Below are 23,498 nucleotides of genomic sequence, written 5' to 3' on the forward strand. Positions count from 1 at the left end.
ACTTTTAAATGAGAATGTAATGAGTATGTAAATATTGCATTAATTTGAATAAAATCCCTTACCCTTGCAGAGATCAAATAGTGATGCTCCATGAACCATAAATTTGGACCCAAATTGGTAAAATTGGCTGTGAAATCCCCAATTACTCCTAAACAAGTTGTTGAAAACCACTTCTAGGATGTGTTAGTCCCTGCTGATTTTCCTCCTCCTCTTGGAACCAGAGGACTTCAGGTTACTTCTGCTCCCTGCTTTCACGGTGACTGCAGCAGTAATAAACCAGAACCTTGTGCTAGAGCTGTGTGGCCACTGTGGGTGCCAGTGATTTTCCTGAATGAATTCCCCATCCTTTCTAGCTAGCTGATGCCACTGCTGCTGCTGTGGCTGTGTACAGCCTCCCTGAAGCAGCACGCCTGAAAGTTTTCCCACTTTACAAGATCGGGTGCTTGGATGTGGGTATTCATGGTCCAGCATGGGCTGCGCAGTTGTATGTGCCTGAAATAGTCCATTTCAGATCTGTTTAGCAGGGAGGGTGAGGAGATGTTTGTTGCGGTGGGAACACACTGAGATGTCTGAGTGTGGACCCTTGGTCTACCTGGTGCCAAGTAACAGAAAATTTTGGTAGCATGACTCCTGAAAAAGACTGGAAGAAAATAATTCCTGGGTTCATTTTGTTTGAAAATATCCAAAGGTGATTTGCAACGAGAGGCCTAGAGGGAGACCAGCCAGTACGTTTCTTAACTTTCTTCAGCTTTAGTAGTGAACTGTGAAGAGGCTGAAGAAAAAGTTGGTGTTTGGCTTCAAATGTTAAAACTAACATATGGACACTTTTAAAAATGTTATTCAGGTCACATTTTGCAGCACAGTTTGAGCTGAAAAACATTGACATTAAATTATTTCAGGCTATACAATCATTATTTCATATTTTGAATATTAACCTTGTATTTAAGATATTTTCCTAATCTTATCTAATATGGCTTTTAAAAAATATGGTTGTGCTAGAAATACTGTATTTTTCATTAAAATGTCTCTGCCTTTTGTTACAGTATGCTGAAGAAATATGGTGAACTATGATTTCCATATTAATGAGTAGATGAATTTGAACAGCTGCAGTTGATGCTTGGTATTAATTATTGCATTTTGAGAATGTAGTAGTTGAGGGTATATTTGTATGTTGTTGCTTAACTTTCACACATATATCCAAATTCAATTAATCTGCTTTTTTTCATTAGCTATCATTATTCAGTGTTTATTTCAGACACTACAGAAGCATTCTCTTTTATATTAATAGCCCCTTTAGCAGTGTCCATTTTCTTCCCTGTAGAGTTCTTTTGAGGACAAACAATTATATATCTATATTATATGTTATATATTATATATTTATTTATAATATATATTTTTATATATATCTTTTGTGTGTATGCTTGTTTCCTGACTCTTGTTATTTGAATGTCTAATAATTTAAGAATGTAAGCCTTTTAGTTAGGATAGCATCTGTAAACTTCCCAGCTGAAGTAACTCTATGTGCCCATTTTGAAATTTCGCCGATTTGTGACTTCTGTCTCCAAAATTCTTTTCTAGGCAACATTTTGTAGCATACCCCTGAGTACATATTGCTAAGCCTTGAAGGATAAAGCAGTCAGTATCACAATGTGTAACAGCGGAAAATTATGTATTCTGCTATAGTTCATCACTTTGGTTTTTTTCTCTTATTTACATGGTTTGAAGCTGTATAAATGTAAAGAACATGTACACGTATCTGGAATATGTGGAGCTCGCCAAGCCACTCTTCATCATTTATCAGCAGTTATGGTCAACTGGGGGGGTCCCAGATGATTGGAAACTAGCGAATGTGTTGCCCCTCTACAAGAAGGGTCAGAAGGAGGATCCAGGGAACTACAGGCCTGTCAGCCTGACCTCGGTGCTGGGAAAGGTCATGGAGCAGATCATCTTGAACGCCATTACACAGCACATGCGGGACAACCAGGGGATCGGGCTCAGCCAGCATGGGTTTATGAAAGGGAGGTCCTGCCTCACTAACCTGGTCTCCTTCTATGATAAGGTGACCCGCTTAGTGGATGAGGGGAAGGCTGGAGACATTGTCTACTTGGACTTTAGTAAGGCCTTCAACACTGTCTCCCACAGCATTCTCCTGGAGCAGCTGGCTGCTCACGGCTTGGACAAGTGCACTCTGCGCTGGATTAAAAACTGGCTGGACAGCTGAGCCCCGAGAGTGGTGGTGAACGGAGTCAAATCTGGTTGGTGACCAGTCACGAATGGTGTTCCCCAGGGCTCAGTATTGGGGCCAGTCCTGTTCAATGTCTTCACTGATGATCTGGATGAGGGGATTGAGTGCACCCTCAGTAAGTTTGCAGATGACACCAAGCTGGGTGGAAGTGTTGATCTGCTGGAGGGCAGGAAGGCCCTACAGAGGGACCTGGACAGGCTGGATCATTGGGCTGGAGCCAACGGTATGAGATTCAACAGTGCCAAGTGCCGGGTCCTGCACTTGGGTCACAACAACCCCATGCAAAGCTCCAGGCTTGGGGCGGAGTGGCTGGGGGGCTGCCTGGAGGAAAAGGACCTGGGGGTGCTGGTTGACAGCGTCTGAACATGAGCCAGCAGTGTGCTCAGGCGGCCAAGAAGGCCAATGTCATCCTGGCTTGTATCAGGAATAGTGTGGCCAGCAGGAACAGGGAGGTGATCGTGCCCCTGTACTTGGCACTGCTGAAGCCGCACCTCAAGTACTGTGTTCAGTTTTGGACTCCTCACTACAAGAAGGACATTGCGGTGCTGGAGTGTGTCCAAAGAAGGGCAACAAAGTTGGTGAAGGGTCTGGAGAGCACAAGTCTTATAAGGAGCGGATGAGGGAACTGGGGTTGTTTAGTCTGGAGAAGGGGAGGCAGAAGGGAGACCTTATTGCTCTCTACAACTACCTGAAAGGAGGCTGTAGCAAGGTGAGGGTCGGTCTCTTCTCCCTAATAACAAGCGATAGGATGAGAGGAAATGGCCTCAAGCTGCGCCAGGGGAAGTTTAGGTTGGATATTAGGAAAAACTTCTTCACCAAAAGGGCTGTCAAACATTGGAACAGGCTGCCCAGGGAAGTGGTTAAGTCTCCATCCCAGGAGGTATTTAAAAGAAAGGTAGACGTGGTGCTTGAGGATATGGTTTAGTGGTGGACTTGGCAGCGATAGGCTAGCGGTTGGACTCGATGATCTTAAGGGTCTTTTCCAACCTTAACGATTTTATGATTCTATTAATATCAAGATTAGCCTTAATAAAGGCTAAGTGAGAGCTGGACAATAGCAGTGAAATTCTGACAAATTTCTCAGGTATTCAGTCTGGTCCAAAAGATTATTTTGAAAATGTAAAAGAAAACAAGTTTACATGAAAAAAGCTTGATGCATTTTTAGGTTAATTTATTGCTCTAGTGATAAAAGTTATGTTAAAAGTTAAAGGAAAACAGCCAATGCATTGAAACTATAGAGCATTTAATTTTTAAATTGGTTTATCATTTAGCTTAATTTAGGGACCTCATGTTTTCAGAAGTTCAGTAATGGGGAGAGGGGTTCAATGTTTGATTGCCTTGTCTGTCGAGGACAGACAGTCAGGACTTGACCTTCTTACTGGAACTCGGCTCTTTGTAGATGTCATTGATTTATCTTCTAAAAATTAGCTCATCTGACACCTAAATACTAAAGCACCTAAATTTAATGTTAGCTTTTCAGAATTTTCAGTTTACCTGAACGTATGTTGAGCCACTCTCCACTACAGCAGAACTGTAGTAGGATACTTTATCTGCTGCATTCTGCTGCTGATTTTGATGGATTAAAGATGTTAGGTGTGGGGTTCAAAGTAGAGGCTGTGATCGGGGGAGAAATGTGTGCAGAAAAGACAGAGGGTGAGTGAAGGGTCACTCTTGACAAAGGGGAGGTAGAGAGATGAAAAGGAAAGAAAATAACAAAGTTAATTAGAAGTGAGGAGGAAAACAAAACATTTTCCAGGTGGTGTTCAGTTTATCTTACAGCAAAACTCTGTTTCCTCCACCTGTTGGTGCCTACTCCATTACATGGTTTTGGAGCTTGTTGGTCATGTCTTTCATGAGCTGTGTAGAAAGTGTAATGGAAGAACTGAAATTGCACGAGGCAAGTGGAAGACAGATTCTGTTAAATGGGTGTTAAATAAACATCCTGTGACAGCTTGTGGGAGTACTCCCACTGATTAAGTGGGGACAAGACTCATCATAACGCTAGTATTAGTGTTTTCAGCTGGTGGCACTCATTTTGATCCCAAAGTCACTTCACATGCATATTTGGTGGTACTTCTTGAAATGCTTTTATATGTAAAGAAATCATGTAGCTAGGTTTATAGAAAGGTGTTTGTACTGAATCCCACAGCATCCGTGTCTAGCCCTCTCCTTGGGTTTTTGTCTGGACTGTGGCAGACTGAGAGCTGCTCCAGCAGTGAGGGTGACCCTCATGTGATTCACATGCCTGCTGTGCCTGGGACATCTCCCATTCAAACTGCACCCTTAGTCACAACAGCTATATTTTTGTACTTGTGAGAGATCAGAGACAGTTTCAGTAGGCATTTGGGGCATCTTTGGAATTTATAATTATGTTAAAATGGTATTTTTTTCTCTTTCTGGGAAAAAGAGAGAAAATCAGATGAAGGTATTTTGCTTGGGGAACCTTCACAAACACTTGTGAGAGATTTGGTTGAGGCATGTGAAGTAAAGTCTTGCAAAGAGGAAAATATGGAAAAATAGGAATTCTGATAAAAGTACTTGCATGTTCTCAAAAGCAGTATAGGGGACAAAAATTACTACCTTTTTTTAATATGTGCGCATTGAGTCTGATATGCTTTAATTTTTCTGTTTGGCTTTTTTGCTGCTTTCACAACATGACTGAAATGGACACTCCATTGTATGTTTTCTCCCTCTCTGCTTGGGGTTCTCTAGACTACTACATATGTAAATTTATGCCTCCTTTATGTTTGTTTTATGTACTTCTGCCTTGAGGAGTCTTAACATTAATTCATTTTCATACGGGAAACCTTTTTTTTTTTTTGCTGCTGTACAGTGGAAAATTTTGTTGCTATGTATCATGAATAATTCAATCTTTTTGTTCATTCATTTGCATTTTTTATTATGCCATCACCTCTGTTTGTCTTTCAACCGAAGAAACAGTAATGCCTACAGCTGTAAAGAAAGCCTGTTACAATCGAGAGAAATTTAATTGGAATAATGGTAATTTAAATTCTGTCTAGTGGCATTTGTACTGTCTGCTTACAGACAACAGTCTGGCCTTCAAAGCCAAAATCTGAGTTGCACAGTCTTGGGGTTGGTGAACAATGAGGGGTGTTCAGGAGTGTCCAGCCTTGACTCTGGGAGGCGGTGGCCCACACAGTTTTCTTCAAAAGCTGGGGAAGACCGGATGACCTGCACTCAGGAGAGCCGCTACCAGGCATAGACCAATTCCAGCTACAAACATCTCTGTAGGTAACACAGTGCACATACCAGCATACCATCTCTCTTTATCAGTGTGGCAAGAAATTTCAAAAACTGCAGAGCACAGGCAGGGTCTTCTACCACTCCTTGTCACCCACTACTGTAAGGAGTGCTAAGCTGCATCTGTATACCCTACTGAGAGTCCAGAGGTTTGGGTTTGTGGGGTTTTTTTGTCTTTTCCCTTTGCAGGGTGGACTGCCCTGATTTTGTTTTCTCTGAGTGAGGTTCTTGAGTGCTGTGGTAGGACTGCCCTTAATGATGATTTGAAGGCTGCCATTGAATGGTGGTGGGAGGCTTTTTGGTGGGTTTGTTTGAAAATCTGTGCCCCAGTGCCTTTTTGCCATTTTGCCTGTTTTTCCCCAGTCTGGGTCTGTCAGGATCTGGTTTTGGCATATCCTGGGATTCACTAGGATGTAGTACTTCAGATACCTTTTAAATGTGTCTGTGCTGCACAGCTTTTTTTTTTTTCTCCTCCTTTTTCTTTGGGCACACTGTGAGTGAGAAGGGAAGGATGGAGCTTTTGTTTGAGTGTCCTTTTTATTCTGGACTACAGTCACAGCTTTTAGCTGTTGCCAGGGTTGAAGACACTTCAGGGCATGTGTCTTTCATCCAAACTTGTTGGCCCAAGGAAGCCATGCCCTCTATAGTTGTAGAATAGAATTAGAATAGACTTTTTTTCCATTGGAAGGGACCTACAACAATCATCTAGTCCAAATGCCTGACCAATTCAGGGCTGACCAAGTTAAAGCATGTTGTTAAAGAGCATTGTCCCAATGCTGCTTAAACACTGACAGGCTTGGGGCATTGACCACCTCTCTAGGAAGCCTGTTCCAGTATTTGAGCACCCTCTCAGTAAAGAAATGCTTCCTAATGTACAATGTAAACCTCACTGGGTGCAGCTTTGAACTATTTGCACGTGCCCTATCACTGGATACCAGGGAGAAGAGATCAACATAAAGACTGAAGCAAAATATGCTTTGAATGCCTCTGCTTTTTCTTCACCCTTATTAGTCAGATAACCATCTTCAACAAGTGTCAGTCCAATGTTTTTTTGAGACCTCCTCGTGCTATTACATACTCAAAAAAGCCCTTTTTATCTGAAACAACACTGGCCGGTTTCAACTCTAATTGAGTTTTGGCCTTTCGTATCTTCTCCCTGCATATATGAACCACTGTTCTGTAATCTTCCTGCAAAGCCTGACCTCTCTTCCAGACATCATACAATTTATTTTTCCTCTTGAGCTCCGTGAGGAGTTCCCTATTCAGCCAAGCTGGTCTTCTGTCCTGCTTGCTTGACTTACAGCACAGAGGAATTACCTGCCCCTGTGCTTCTAAAAGGTGGTTCTTAAAGACTGACCAGCAGTCGTGGACTCCTAAACCCTCAAAAACAAATTCCCAGGGTGCTCTGCTAAATAGCTCCTGAATAGTTTAGTGTTTGCTGTCTTGAAGTCCAGGGTAGCAACTCTGCTGTACTTTTTTCTCATAGTACTGAAAATTTTAGACTCAACCATTTCATTATCGCTGTGGCCAAGACAGCCACCTGCCATCAACTCTCCCATGAGTCCTTCTCTATTTACAAATGGCAAGTCTAGGAGGGCATCTTTCCTAGTCGGCTCACTGGGTACCTGTGACAAGAAGTTATCTCCTACAAACGTCAAGAATTTCCAAGACCTGCTCATCACAGCAGTATGATATTCCCAGCTGATTTCTGGGAAGTTGAAATCTCCCATAAGGACCAGGGCTACTAATCCAACAATTTCTCCTAATTGCCTCTAGAATAACTCTTCAGTGCTTATGTCCGGGATGGGCTATCAGTAGTAGACACCCACTACATCTCCTTTGTTTTCCACCCCCATAATCCTCACCCAGAGGCTCTCAACTACATCATCACCAACTGTAAGGGCTGTGCAATCAAACCTCTTCCTTACATGTAGTGCGACACCTCCACCTCACCTGCCCTGCCTATCCCTCCTGAACAGCCTGTAGCCCTCCATCCCAGCTCTCCAGTTGTGGGACTCTTTCCACTAGTGCTTCTCTCTTTCCCAGTGCCCATTTGTTAGCCTTTGCTGGAATTGATCTGCTGATTTTGGGCCATATTTTCTGCAAGGGAAAGGGTGTCCACGTCGTAGGACAAAACCCATGGAAATAATTTCGCCAGGGAATGATGGAGAGAAGCAGAAGAGCATGCAGCCTGCCTTGGCTCTGGAGCATTGGTGTAGAGCCCTGCAGCCCTTGGGCAGACCTGACTGTCTGACCTGGGTATGCAGTGTGAAGGGATACTATCCTATATGTTCATCTGTCAATCTGGGCTGCTCCTTCGCTGTCCTCTTGTTAGAAGCTGGTGGCAGACAGCAACACAGTGGCACAGAACTACTTTTGTGTGTGCAGGCTACAGGGCATGTCCAGTACTTGAGTTCAGAGGGAGCGCTCTGAAGATCTTGTGAGTGCTGCAAGGACTTACAAGGTCTTGAATCTGTTGTGACTGAGGTTGTTTTGTGTAGCATAGTATGAAAGTGCTTTTGACAGTAGGGACGTGATCTGCAGCCCTGCAATGCACAGTTTCGCTTGAGTGAAACAGCGTGCCAATGGTGTATTAAACTTTTTGCAATTATTATGTAGCAGCTGAAAAACTGAAGACCTATCATTCTCTAGAAAAGAAGCAAGGATGTTTCTATCGCCAGTTGATTAGTATTACGATAATAAGACACTTAATTGCCATCTTTTCTAGATTTCTATCTTTGTGAGTCTTAAGTCTTTTTATCCTTTTCTGGATTTTTTTTAAAGATCAGGGTTTTTCTATGCTGAAGACTACTTCAAAATCAGATGCAGTTGTAGAAACTAAAATAAAACATAAGAATTTTAAATATAGTGCTTTAAAGTAGCTCATAAGTCTCATCTAATTGCATATACAAGTACATCTGCTAAATATGAAGGTATGGTTATGTAGAGGATTGTGATCACATCTGTACTTTATGCTCAAGATTTTTACTTACTGAGTTCACTAAGGTTTATATGCTTCCTTACACAGATGGATTTTACCACTTCTTGTTAGGATGCAGTCTTTCCAAATTCAACTTAAACGGTTTGAGAATGTTTGCATAGGCAATTAAAGTGCACATATGTGAAAAAATTTAAAAAATAGAGAGAAAAGACTGAGATTTAGCTTTATGTATTGTGCATAAACCCCCCTCACTGTCAGAACACTTGGCTAAGGCTGCCTCATAGTATTGACTCCAATACTATGCCTGGGTTTCTTCAAAACCACGTATTTTGTATGTGGTTGCAGGTAATGACTTTCAAGGTCTGTTGCTCAGAATAGGAGCTTTGACACACTGAGGAACAAGTAGGTAAGCAGTTCAAATTAATAGTAAGAGTATTTTTTCTTTCATGAAGGTGTGTTTCCTTTTAAAAAAAGAACAAAAATTAAACAGGCATAATTACCAATTTGACATGATGAGATTTTAAGCAGAAGTTTTATCATGGAAGGAGACCAGGCTTGAACTTCAAAGCTGAAGTGCAATGATACATTTTGTGGGGAGTTTATTGTGTATTCTGAACTCTTTCGATTTACATCACCTGCAGCAGATTATGAAATTGCCCATCATTGCACGGTATGGCATTGCCACCCTTTATGTTACTGCTCATCTTTAAACAATGTGGTACTGGAACAATCATTCATTAAACTTGTAAACTCTATCAGTTACATAGGTTGGTATTTATTTAGACTCTGAAGAACTTCTAATTACACTGAAACCTTAGTGACTCTCTTACTGCCTTTCTGCATAGAAGAATACTTTGTTTCTCATCTCTTGCTTTTTGGTAAACTGCGCTGCTTGTCCAATTTTCTTGGCGTTTTACACTGAAGCCATTGAAATGTAGAGATAAGAGCTCAACACTCACAGGCAAAGCTTCTGAAGAAGTTAAGCATTTGAAATAATTGGCGGTGTGTCTCCATTTTGACAGCATTGTGACTTCAAGGCAACATATCTTTTAGGTTTAACACATGAAAAAAAAAGAAAATATGTCTTCATGTCAGAGATCCTGTATATCACAATTTAGTTTGGAACAAAAATTTGACAGCACAATTCACTGACAAAAATGTTGGAGGCTGTTGTGGAAATCTTGATGGATTCTTAAACATTTTACAGCATCAAGATGAAGAAATACAGCTATTCAAAGTAGCACTATTTCTACACATTAAGCTAAGGGTCTCTCCTGTCAAAGGCAGGATAATTTTGGGGGTTTTGAGACATGATAAAGAGGTGTACTGATAGCATTATATTTTAACACAAATTTGGTCCTGCTAAAGGAAGGAAAATACTACTTGCAGTTATTTTGACTTGGTGGTAGTTTCTTTTGTCCCCTTCTTGTTCCATGGGGCACACACCTCTCAGGATTCTGACAAAGAAGCCATTGTAACTGTGACTTTTTGTTGCATCAAACAGCACAACAGTAGTTAAAAATACTTGAACGCTTGAGAAAAGGGATTTCAAACCAAACAACTGTGGCTTTCTGTTGCTTGTAACATGTTTTGACAAGTGTTATTTTCTGTCAGCAACAGACTTGTTAAATCAACCCTCATATTTTGGAAGATCTACTATGTCATGCTTGCTTCTGAGTAGATGAAGTATATCCATGTGGTCAGAAATAGAAGCAGTTTGTTCCTTCTCACCTGGGATGGTTCTTAAAAATTTTCATAGCTGGAGCAAGAGCTGAGCCATAACCTGTTAATATCCTAATAAGTTAATATCGTGCTTGACTTATGTGTAAAGGGATACACTGCTTCTTCAGGAAAAGAAGGATCTGTCTCCATCATAAAATTTGGTCAGTCTTCTGTGAGATTAGGTATTTAGCACGTCTCCAACTTGCTTCCCCCATATAGTTAGAATTAATCCATCTCCAAAGGCTTTGCAATCTTTACATAGCTCCATAGGATAAATACATATTGGCTGGAGAGTTTTTTGGCAGGGGGGTTGTGTCTATTTAGCAATAATGAAACTTGGAAGAAGCAGTTTAACACAAGTTCTTCTGAGTTTTTGCAGCTTGGTTTTGTGCCTTTCCAAACTTTGCCTCTTTTTAGATGCTTTTTATTCTTGACCTCACTTCTTTCTTGGCCCTCCTCCCTTAAAAATTATCTTTTCTGATTCCTGTCCTAAAGCACCTGAAAGCTGTGGAGCCACAGAGCATCTTCTGACAGTGGGCTTGAACAGAGCACACAGGGCTTCCCTTTTAGCTCCTGTGCAGGGATTTCCTTCCTGTGGAAATCAAGGTGTTGGGGAAGGGGCTCAGCCTGAAGTGGGGTTGGGGTGTTGGCAATGAGCCCACTAGATCTGCACATCTCTACTTCCCCATATCAGCACAGGGTTTCATGGCTGTCTCGGTAGTTTGAGGCTGATGCTAGCCCAGTACCCCTCACAGTCCTGGTCCCCAGGCATGCGTCCTGGCTGCCAGCTGCCTCCACGGAAGCATGAGCCCTGGAAGCATGCCATGCCTTATTTTCTTTGGAAGAAAACCCAAGCATGACAGGAGGATGTGGGCCAGATCTCCTAGACTGTGGGTAAAATACATACGCGTGATGCACAAGATCATCTTCTTTTTCCACATATTTGAGCTTTCGTGGGAATGTCACTGCCATCCAACAGAGCTAATACTACTACATGGAAGAAAAAGACCAAAACAGAACAAAGTAGAAGTCCCTGTGGAAATATGTGGGGGGGATGCAGATAGTATTTTTGCCCCAAAATAAGTCAGGGCCTGGGGACATGATAAGCAAACCTTCAAAAATAGTTTGGGGGGAGATTGTTATGCTGCAGGGCAAGTCTAAAGGAGTAGTATCCAGCCTGAATCATTGGATAGATTCCTGAAGGTCAGGTTTAAAAATAATTGACACGAACAATTAGGTTGCAGAAATATGCAATGTAGTTATATATTTTATATCATGGCTACTGTGACTGCAAAAGTGTGTTTGGATTTGCTAAACGTAGCTTGTCATGTGTATGCACCAACATCTGATCTGTGTCAGCAGTTTTGGTAAGGGACTAACTGATACAAGCACAGCGTGCTCAGCCTGACTTTTAAAAGTGCGGAATTCGTCCTCAGTCTGTATCTTAATGTACTGCGTACAGCACACGGAGGCTATACACACGTGTGCTGCTTTGTGCCTCTGTTGTACACATCAGTGCCCCAGCATTCACCGTTAGCTGTGCCACAAATGGAGCTGATTTCTTTTAAAAATGTCTGTAGCTGTTACAGCTGTAAAATAACCTTGGAAACATGAACCCCTCCAAACTGATGGAGGGAGTCTGCACAGAGTACGAGTGCCTCTGAGAAGTAAACTGCCATTTGTTTCAGTCAGGGCCCTGTGGGGTCTACACTTCAGCACCCATAGAATTGTCTTTTTGCCAGATTGTCACAAAACTCAATGGTTTGCCATGGCAAATTATCATATTGCAGTAGTATGGTTTGATAAGCCATCTTGCAGTAGCTCCTCGCTTCTCTGGTTTCACTACAGAGCAACGCAATGGTCCTGTGGCTGCCCATGTGGTATTTCAGTGGGCTTTTGGCAGACACCTGCAGCAGGAGATTCAACTGTGTGGAGAGCAGTGCAGCAGCTGGGCTGGGGTTGCAAAGAGGTACTGTGCTGAAGCTGTGACCAAGGCCTGGCTCTTTTCCCAGCTCTTTGTGTAGGGAATAGAAACAAGAGCAGAGAAGTTGAGTGAAGGCCCCTAGAAATCTCTTTCCCTGCAAAATCACAAACACACAGGCAATAATTTTATGTAATCAGTTATGAATTTTACATCAACATATCATTTCAGCTATGTGCTTCAGTCGAATTTGGTATTGTTCTATCTCATGTACACAAAAGTAAAAATGTGGGGATGTAGAAAAGCACACATGCATACATATATATAAAGATTATATATATACACGCTTATATATACACAAATATGTATAGGCGCACACACATACTGCATGAGCAAAATTGCTTAAATGTGCCAGCGTGGTAAATTGAGGATAGGTCTTGCAGGCAGCAGCCTGACAGGTCAGCTTTTGGCTGTCCTACACTGGTCTGCTCTCAGTCTGTGTTCCTAATCAATAGTTGAAAAAGCCTCATATTTGCTGTTATGATGGTCATGCTTTTAAATCTGGAAGACTCATAGATTGAAGTACCACAGTCACCTGAGGGGCATGTGTTTCTGGGGCAGAAAGCCCTGAGTTTTCTGTGAAGGAATAAGTGGTGTGATTACAGTAAAAACAGTGAGGTTAGACTAGCAAGGATTGGGCATGTGTAGTGCTTGTTAATATTAACAAAAATAACTTTGTGTTCAGGCCTCACCCTTGTAAGAAGTTGAACTTCTTTGTGTACTCATTCAGCCCACTGGAGTTGTCCTGAGCATGTAGCTTGCCTACATGCACTATTTTGGGGTATTACAGATACTGTAAGTTGTTTTTAACAGTAATTTTAATTACTCAATATTGTTGCAGCATGTTCCATTTCCTAAATATGGGCTGAAGCCAGATGTGCATCATTCTGTTGAGTACACTTTTAAAATTGACCTTGTTTTTTGTTTCTGTCTTTCTGGTTTATCCAACAGGGTGGGCTGAGTGCCCAAGCTTTTGTTCGCATTGAGATAGAAGATATTAATGATAATTATCCTGTTTTTGAACAAGCCATCTATGTGACGAGCATCAGCAGTCACACACAGCCAGGAACAGAGATCATCAATGTTGTTGCCACAGACAGAGATTCGGGAATATATGGCATTGTCACATACGAACTGGTCCCAGGAGAATTTTCTTCTTTATTCACCGTGGATACATCCACAGGTACTGTATGAGTCTATGATTGAGAAAGGCTATAATTACACAACATGTATATTTTCCTTGATGATGCTTTTTGTATTTGGAGTCATGTCATACAGTTGAAGCTTAGATTCTGCTGGAAAACAATTCTAGAGGAAGATGGACGATTTAGGCTTAACATGAAGTCTTTACATTCACTAGAATAAACAGGAGGATGGGAAACATTATACTCACCAGTACAACACAGGACGAGCAGTATGCTACTTATCCACTATTTTCAGCCATAAATCTATTCATCATTGTAAGAAATAATGAACACATTATTTTTACAATAATATCTGAATTCCTGAAATGTTTAATTCTTACTCTTGAAGATCAATAAAAGACCCTTCAAGATCCTTGTCCTTTCATTTAATCTCTGTTTCTGTCCTAATGTTCTTTCCCCACACTGTGCTAGAATAAATCCCCATTCTGCTCACAGTCTTACAATATCCAGCTGCCTCCCTGTTTGACTCAGTGACTAGGTTTGGAAATATCTTTTTCTGCCTTTTACTTCCTGATGTGACTCTTCATCCTTCTGGTTTATGGAGAGAGGCTCAACAGAGGAGTGATGATGAGGGCAAGAAAATAATTATGGCAAAAGCAAATCTGGGTGAATTTTTCGAAGACAGGTGGAATCTCACAGATTGAATTACTTTTCCCTTGGCCACAAAGCAGCCCTTGTAGTCTGCTTTCTAACCTTAAAATAGTTATCAAAGTCAGCTGGAAAGAACAATAGCAGTGTATCTACAGATGTCCATGGTGTATTTCAGGGAGTGGTTAACTAAATTGTAGCCACCATTTTACTTGAGAGCCAGCCGTTGCATATGAATGTACCCCGATCAGCGGTTTTGCTTTGTGATGGCCATGGCACAGGGTGTTATTTTACATGTTGTAAGAATTTGCTGGGCTGTTGTACGTGTGTATATAATAACTGTTTGGCATACAAAATGTTGTGAAGCTCTATTCTTTGAAAATGGTTCCTATTTTAACTTTCTTACAAGGTCCCCAAAATATTCTGATGAACAGAAGATACTAATCTTCTTAGGAAGTCAATTTGCTTGTCTTGGCTCTTTCAGAATTTATTTAACTGTGGACTTTCAACTGCCTGTCAAATCAGGTTCTCTGGGGCATTACTGATGCCAAAAATATATAGGTCAATCAATAATTAGGGAGCTGGATCTCCACAGGTGTTTAACTGGTCATTTTAAAACTGCCCCAGCAGGCGTGTCAGAGAGGGCCCCTGTGGATCATGCTAGCAGCACTGGCTTTGCAGCGGTCGTCGTCTCTTTTGAAAGGCTTCTTCCTCACATTGTGACCTTTTGGCCTTTTTTTCCAGTTTTGGCACTTTCTGTAGGAAAAATGTCATGCTTAGTCACGAAGACTATATAACTTTATAAGTTACTATTATTTTGCATATCTGTCATGGTATTTTATGATAGACCAAATTCAGGGTGAAGTTGCCTGAGGTCATTATTGCTGACATTTCATGATGAGAAGAGCACTTAGGTCAGAGACACTATTCCCAGCATTAGAGTGCTTGGAATCTGATTGCACTTAATCAGATTTCCTGGGTAATTCACCAGCTCAGGCTGTGTCTAATTTTAACTTATTAATATTAATGGTGTGTGGGGTTTTTTTTCCTGAAGAATACACTTTTTCCTTTTATAGTCTTCCATGTCTACCTACAAGAGTGCTTATGCTCAGTCACTGGAGAGCAGAATGATTTTTAAACTCTTGGCAAAAATAAACATTACAAACAAAATAAATGTTAAAATTGCCAATTTGTCACACAGAAGTTTTGCAGCCTTTGTGGGTTAAATAGCTGCAAAAGCTGTTCTGTATTCAGGGGGAGATGAAACAAGTGGGTCACTGTTAGGGCACAAAATTTTAAACTCTTCCTCCTTGTTGGGACAGTGACATTTTCCAGTTTTAGTTGTGCTAGAGCTGTCTTCATATGCTCTGATATATGGCCTAATTTAGATGTGTCTCTCTCAGGGTTATGTGAGGGACTTTAGCTAGTTATGTGGGCTGCATTTTGTGAAAAGTGGGCAATGGACAAGTATGACAAGGAATAGGATTTCTTCAGGAGGTGGATCCCCAAATCCATAAGCCAAACAAGATCATATTACAGTTTTTGTCTTTGGTTTTCTGATCTTGTGGACATGCAGTCTGTTACTGATGTGTTCTGCAGTTTTTCCAATTTGCAGTATGGCATATTCTGTTTTATCTGTTCTTTTCATTATTGAAGGACCTAAAACGAGGCACAGTGATGGTGTTGGAGTCTTCCAGGAATTTGCCTTCCTGATAAGTTTTATTTTTAAAATTATTAATTTTTCTCACTGATATTTAGAAATGAGGAATGAAAATCAATACATTAGTCTTTTTTAACTTATTATGTTCATTGTAGCCCTTAGCATTATACATAGAAATGGACAGAAATATTTTCAGTATTATGAGATTTAAATTAGTAGCTAACAGCTTGTCATGTTACACTATGATACATTAAAATCATATGCAAAATGATGCTGTTCTCCATGGCATATGTAATTTCTATTTTATGGCATCTATATTGTGGACTTGAAAATTTATCTCACTGTAGTTTTCTTCAGGGGTGTTTTTGGAGTGCTACGCTTAGAATACTCACTAAAGATTAACTTTTTTTCCCTCATTCCCTTTTTCATTTTTCAAAGAGAAATTGATAAAATTATCAAATAAAAGCTGTTACCTGAATTCTTCACTGCTATGGCTTGCTTCTGGCTGTTGCTTTGTCAAAGCGATTGTATGGATGTATCAAGAAAGCTTTTAGGTTTGCATAGTGAGCTGTGTTTGCAGTACAGGGTGTCATACCAGCTGGTCAACCACTAACTGTATAGAATATGTCAATGGTGCTTTTGATACTTAGATATATGAGATCAAGCCACATCCAAGCTCCCTGAAGGGGCTCCATCTTTTGTTTCAAGCACTGTGACGTGTAGATGTGACATATAGATGAATTCAATGAGAGTGGGAAGGAAGAGCCTATCACTGAGCAGATAGATATTTCTTTAAAAAGTTTTTTGAATTCTAAACAAGTATTTATTAATGGTATTTGTTTGCTATTTTAGCCTTTAGATACTACTTTTAGTGTGTGTGATATGCTTTTATAAATAACACTTATTGCATTTCACTTTGAGAAAAAAATTGAAACAAAGTATTTTTCATTTGATTAATGATAAACTGTCCACAAGAAAAAACACTTTAAGAACTGTGTAACTAGAAAAATGTATGGGTATGGAACTGTAAACCAGTTCCTCTGCTAGTTCGTGACTCTTGCTATCATTTGTTTCTAGCGTTGGTGTAAACAACATCTTGGCTTCATTATGTTTCCTTTTGTAGATATCTGATCCATGCATGATCTATGATCAGCACTCGTGAATTGATTAGAACAGAGCGAGTTGAAGAGCTCTTCTGGCTAAGAAACTGTTTGAGCTATGTTTGTTTATTTTCCCATTGTTACCTCACAAGCTATCTGAAAGACATTGTATTTATAGTTATGGCTGAGCAGGTAATTAAAAATGTAAGTCACAGGATACAATCGCAAGTGTGGCAGAAAACCTATGCAGTACTTAACTTTAAGACTTTGTGATTAACAACTGAATTTATAAACTTTCATTACGTTACAAGCGTTAATATTTTCCTTCACCCAAGGGCATGTATTTAATTTTTTTCCACTGATCTTAGTGATGCCCTTCTTGAGAGCTGGATGAAAAGATGGTTATCATTTTGCTGTAGCCCTGTTTCAGGGAAGCTGTTTCAAATCAAAAAAATTAATAATTATTTTGGGCCTGTATGCCTTCATAGGTCAGACTTCACGTAAACGGTCTGTTCATATTCTTAGAACAAGTCCCCTAGCTAGTCACTGTGTGTGGAGAAAACTCTCATGAAGGCTAAGTAAAAGGTAGCAGCCATTGATTTATGGTTATTTGGAGGTGTTAGTGATTTAAAGCTAGTATGAAAAGGATGCAGAGAAATAGCATTAACACAGGGTACATTACAGCAGTATAAGCATTTAACTTAGTGTCTGTGTTTCTTTCTTTAGGCTATATAAGATATTTAGGCTTATGTTTCTGTGAATCCTACCTAAATTAGATGCCTAAAACAGAGGCTGTGACTATCCTCCTTTTTATTTTACTGAGAATGTTTCTGTGAGGAATTTGGAGATCTTTCTATTGTCCTGAAGATACTTGGATCAACCTTTTGTCATAATACCATCTGTTACTTATTTACACCAAAAAATATATAATGAGTACAACAGACAGGCCTTGTTACAAGAGCTGGTCAGTAGTTTCGCATTAATTTTCTTTTTTTTTGGAACAAAGTACAGCTTTTGCAAAATGAGCATTCTTTTGAGGAAATTTTGGCTTGCTAAAAATTCATTAATTTCCTTTATGATGCATTCTTATTTCTTTTTATCTGAAGGGCATAGGACATCATGCGACTAAAATGTCCTCGAAGAGGTGTAGAAAAGTCTAGGAGTTTAGTCCATTGGAGCAGAATAAAAGCAGGAATACATCTGAAGGGCATACAAATTCAAGAACATAAGAATTATTAACTTAATCAGTCAAAAGGCAGATTTAGGACTAGTATCTTGGCTCTTTAACCATGCCTGGTAATGGGTGCAAAAGTAGGGGTTAATAGCAGAGGTTGTACAGAATGGTCCCTCCACTGGTATATTTTTCTTGTTTTGGCAGTGTGCAATTTAGTGCTGTACTACTTCCATTACTGTACTATGGCACCATATGTAAATGCAATTTAATGTCAAACTGACTTAAAATAAACTTTTTTATTTGGTTCAGAGCACCAGAACAGATTCATTCCAGTTAAGGATGTTGACAAGTTTTGTTTTGTTTTATTGAAGAAAATGGAAATGTTGTCTAACAGTCACATCTTAGGAGTTTTTCATTGCATGAAAAAGTTTTGCTTTGTTTTTATTACAATACAGGTTGAAAACAAAAGTTGAAATACCAAAATTTCTTTTTTTGGGGAAAAAAAATCCTAACTTTGCTTAACTCCATGTATTATACAATGTTTAATAAATAGCAGATTGTAATATGCATCAAAGTAAAATGGGGAGGCATCCATTCTAAGGAAAACAAGGCCTTTTTATGATGATTAATGATGTTTTCATATAGTATTGTAGGAAAAATAGTTTATTTTTAAACTACTTGTGGCATTTTCATACAGCATGTAGTACATTTGCTAAACATATGAAGAGGTTCACATAAATAACATTTGAAATTAGGAGTGTTTTATTTTGGAACATTTTGAGGCCACTTTTTTTAAACTGCAGTTTCATCAATTACTGTTTTTCTGATCTTTCATATGAAATTGATAGCATATTCAGAATGCTGTAAATCAGAGGAATATGTCTGAGACATTGTCTTAGTTCACTACGTTTTCACATTTGAAGAATTTTGTTTGAGTTAAGTCACAAAGGAAAAATTAGTGGCCTCAGCTGAGTAATTTGTGGACATTTACCTTCATTGAGATTTCATTTAATGACAAATCTAACATAAAGAGGACAGGAAACATTATCTTCTCCTTGAAGCACACAAAATTTGCTGTAGTAAGTGTGAGAGTACAAACTTTGGCCCTGAAAGAAAGCTGGGTAGCAGAACAGCATGAAAAAATATCCGTAGCGCCAGCTTTTAATGCATGTGTCTCTTTTTTCTTTTATGAATAAAATCCAATCGAATCGACCATCTACAAAGAGAAAAATTCCTATGAGCTATGTGCCAAAAACTCAACCATGCAATAGTGGGGTGACGTGTACTTGACATTAATTGTGTATGATACAAGGCAAAATATTTACAAAAATACCCTAGCCCACCCCCATTTCTTGCAGTAAGTCAATGTCAGATCTCAGAAACAGAAGAACCCACCAGACAAGACAGAGTGAAATCCCATGTCATTGCACAGATGATGAGGGCTGTTAAGAAGAAAAATGGAGAAAAGGAAAAAAATATGCCCAAACCTCCCCTTTTGTAGGGGAGGAATAATGTGAGATTTGTACAGTAAAGTTCAGACAATCGACAATTTTCTTTGATAAAGACTGTATGGGCCTTAAGTACAGATGTACCTAATGTACTCCATGTTCTCAGTAAACCTAAAGAAAAGAACAAAGCAGCAGGTCACACAAAGAGAGCAGATAGCCTTGGCAAAATGCCTTCATGCTGTTGGACTTAAAATGAACCATAGTAGGGGAAGGTTTAGGCATTAGAAAACCAGTTTGTTAGTATTATGATGATCATCTGGAATATTTCGTAATGCTCTTAATATAAGAACAGCAAATATGTCTTACTGGGCTTATATTAGGCTTCATTCTGTATCTGTGCTGGAAACAGGCATCTTCAAAGATGCCTTCAAAGAAATACCATCTCTGGTTACCATGGCAGTCGAGTGTTGTTAGCAGCTTGTGCACTGAGCTATTTTTGGATCTGCAGGCTGGAAGCTTGATTGAAAAGGTCCTTGATTAAAAAGATGGGTTTTTTTGAAAACTTCAATAAGTTAAGCAAGCAAAGGTGACCTGGTGGGATGGTGCGGCAGTGCTGGAGCTGTGTAGATTGCTCTGCCTTTGTCTTCAAAAATACAGCAGTTGACCAGGCTAGAGTCCTGCCCACTTATTGGCGTATGCTTTGATTTTTAGTTTGGGTTTTTTTAAAAATCATGTTTTATGTGGCAGTGTTCTCTTTGTATGCAGTCAGACAACAAACATAGTCTGAATTACTATTATGTCAATTAAAGGAAACAGAGGAAATCTCCCTGCAACAGCAAATCATGTCTGTTTGGTTATATGCTGCTTTACTGACAAATTAGCATGTTTTGGGTTTGTTCTTTTTATCTGTTAGGGAGAATTATTTAAACATATAATAGTGCAATATAGAGAAAGCTACATCAAAGTAATACTTTTTTGTCTGTATTTAGTTTTGATGTCCTATGGCGAGTCATAAAACCTTTGTTGTACTAACATTAGCATTGTACTAAGCAAACAAAAAACCTAGTCCCAGTTGCCTCTGTACAACATGTATGAAACTCTGGATGTGGAAGGCCAGTCAATGGCTGAAGTGGATGACGGTCTGTCTACACTGGAAGTGTTGCCAAGGTCAGAAAGGCCTATACCCTGTATCATGACCACCTCCATGAGGAAGAAAAGATAGGTTATAGTTGTAGGCGACTCCCTTCTAAGGGGAACAGAGGGTCCAATATGCTGGACAGACCCTCCTTTTAGGGAAACCTGCTGCCTCGCTGGGGCCCGGGTTAAGGACATCACTAGGAAACTTCCTAGCCTGGTACTGCCCTTGGGATATTACCTATTACTGCTTTTTCATGTGAGTGGTGATGAAGCCGCAATACAGAGTCCAGGGGCAATCAAAAGAGGCTTCAGGGCCTTGGGATAGTTGGTAAAGGAATCTGGAGCACAGGTTAATTTTTCCTCTCTCCTTCCAGTTGCAGGCAGTGACATTGGAAGAAAACAGATGGGCCCAGTCTATTAATACAGGGCTCCGTGGCTGGTGTCACTGCCACAATTTTGGGTTTTTTGATAATGGGGTGGCCCACATGGCACCAGGCTTGCTGGTGTCAGATGGGATTCACCTTTCTCAAAGGGGGAAGAGAGCCTTTGCTCACAAGCTAATTGGACTAATTGATGGAGCTTTAAACTGGACTTGAAGGGGGGAGAGGATAATATCAGCTTTGCCTGTGACAAGCTGTAGGATGATATGCCAAGGTTAGAGGAACAGGGTGCCAGTGAGGGCCCTCAGGCTGTTGCTCTGAGATGTGCCGGGTACAGTACAGCACACTTGAAGTCTTACGGAGATGAGCCAGAGGCTCCTGAGGCAATAGGAACCAACAGGGAAACATCAGTGAAATATCTCAAAGGAATTAAGGGGTGTTCCTCTAAGAAGGTGACACAGCCAACAGCCCACCAGAAGTGCCTCTACACCAATGCATGCAGCATGGGCAACAAACAAGAGCAGATGGAAGCCACCGTGCTGCTAGAAAGCTATGACCTAGTTGCCATTACTGAAACTTGGTGGGATGAATCCCATGACTGGAATGTGGCTGTCGATGGCTACAGGCTGTTCAGAAGAGTCAGGCGAGGAAGGAGGGGCAGAGGTGTTGCCCTCTACATCAAGAAATGGATAGAGTGTGAAGGGCTGTCTCCAAAGAGTAGCCACAAGCAGGTGACAGCTTATGGGAAAGAATCAGAAGATGAGAAAGAAAGGGAAGCTTGTGGTTGGCTACTACAGGCTGCCTGATCAAGGGGACCCTATTGATGAAGTCGCCTTACTCCAGCTACAGGAGGCATCGTGCTCGCAGTCTCTCGTCCTGCTGGGGGACTTCAACCACCCCAACGTCTGCTGGTAAAGCAGCACGGTGAGCTGTAGGCAATTCAGGAGACTCCTGGAAGGCATTGAGGATAACTTCTTAAGCCAGGTAATACACATCCCTACCAGAGGGGATGCAATAATGGATCTGTCAGTCACAAATGCAAGTGAACTAATTGGTGACATCAAGATTGGAGGCAGCCTGCGCTGAAGTGATCATGTACTAGTGGAGTTTGCAGTCCTGAGGCATATGGGTCAGGCGAAGAGTAAAGTCAGGACCCTGAATTTTAGGAAAGCACACTTGCAGCTCTTGAAGGAGTTAGTCAATAGGAACCCCAGGAAACTGCCCTCAGGGAGAAGGGAACAGAACAGAGCTGGCAGATCTTTAAGGATGCTTTCCATAGAGCACAAGAGCTCTCGATTGCCAGGTGTAAGAAATCAGGAAAGGAAGGCAAAACACTGGCATGGCTGAGTCCAGACCTGCTGGTGAAACTGAAGGGCAAGCAGGAAATGCACAGGCAGTGGAAGCAGGGACAGGCATCCTGGGAAGAGTAAAGGGACACTGCCCATTTATGTAGGGATAGGGTCAGGAAAGCCAAGGCACAGCTGGAGCTGAACTTGGCAAGGGATGCAAAGAATAACAAGAAGGGCTTCTAGAGGCGTGTCAGCCAGAAAAGGAAGGTCAAAGAAAGCCCCTGATGAGTAAGGCTGGCAGACTGGTAACAGATGAGGAGAAAGCTGAGCTACTCAACAACTGCTTTGCCTCAGTCTTCACTGGCAGCCTTTCTTCCCACACCTCTCAGGTGGATGGACCACAAAATGGGCACTGAGGGAGCAAAGCCCCTGCCAGTGACCACCTGAGGAACTTGAACATACATAAGTCTATGGGACCTGACGAGATGCTTCCCAGAGTCCTCAGGGACCTGGCTGATGTAGTTGCCAAGCCACTCTCCAGGCTATCTGAAAAGCCATGGCAGTCGGGTGAAGTCCCTGGCAACTGGAAAAAGGAAAACATTGCACCCATTTTTAGAAAGGGTAGAAGGGAGAACCCTGGGAACTACTGACCTCTCAGGCTCACCTCTGTGCCTGGGAAGACCATGGAACAGGTCTTCCTAGAAGTTGCGCTAAGGTACATGGTGGACCAGGAGGTGATTCGAGACAGCGAGCACGGCTTCACCAAGGGCAAGTCCTGCCTGACCAACCTAAGGGCCTTCTATGATGGAGTGACTACATCAGTGGACAAGGGAGGAGCTATGGATGTCATCTATCTGGGCTTCTGTAAGGCCTTTGACACAGTGCCTCACAGTATCCTTCTCTCTAAATTGGAGAGATATGGATTTGATGGGAGGACTGTTTGGTGGATGAGGAATTGATTGGATAACCAACTGTAAACCAACCGCTTAGTAACTTCATCAGTGACATAGACAGTGGGATCGAGTGCACCCTCAGCAAGTTTGCAGATGACACCAAGCTGAGCGGTGCGGTTGACACGCTGGAGAGATGGGATGCCATCCAGAGGGACCTGGACAAGCTCAAGAAGGGGGGCCATGTGAACCTCATGAGGTTCAACAAGGCCAAGTGCAGGGTCCTGCACCTGGGTCGGGACAACCCCAAGCACAAATACAGGCGGGGGGATGAAGGGATTGAGGGCAGCCCTGCAGAGAATGACATGACCCAGCGAAGTGCCCTCACAGCCCAGGTGGCCAATTGTATTCTGGGCTGCATCAACTCCCTGGGCTGCATCAGACCCCACGTGGCATACTGTGTCCAGCTCTGGGGCC

At 41.2% G+C, this 23,498-nt stretch overlaps 1 protein-coding gene across 1 annotated transcript in view; it reads left to right on the top strand.

The window, feature by feature from the left end:
- The window catches only part of DCHS2 (dachsous cadherin-related 2), a 126,447-nt gene that overhangs the window by 47,441 nt on the left and 55,508 nt on the right, over positions 1-23,498 (top strand). The window contains exon 3 of the mRNA XM_064449834.1: positions 13,102-13,333. Coding sequence (XP_064305904.1) covers positions 13,102-13,333 — 232 coding nt within the window. The remainder of the gene's footprint in view (positions 1-13,101; positions 13,334-23,498) is intronic.

Source organism: Phalacrocorax carbo, chromosome 4 (genome assembly GCF_963921805.1).
Source record: "Phalacrocorax carbo chromosome 4, bPhaCar2.1, whole genome shotgun sequence".
NCBI classification, from domain to species: domain Eukaryota; kingdom Metazoa; phylum Chordata; class Aves; order Suliformes; family Phalacrocoracidae; genus Phalacrocorax; species Phalacrocorax carbo.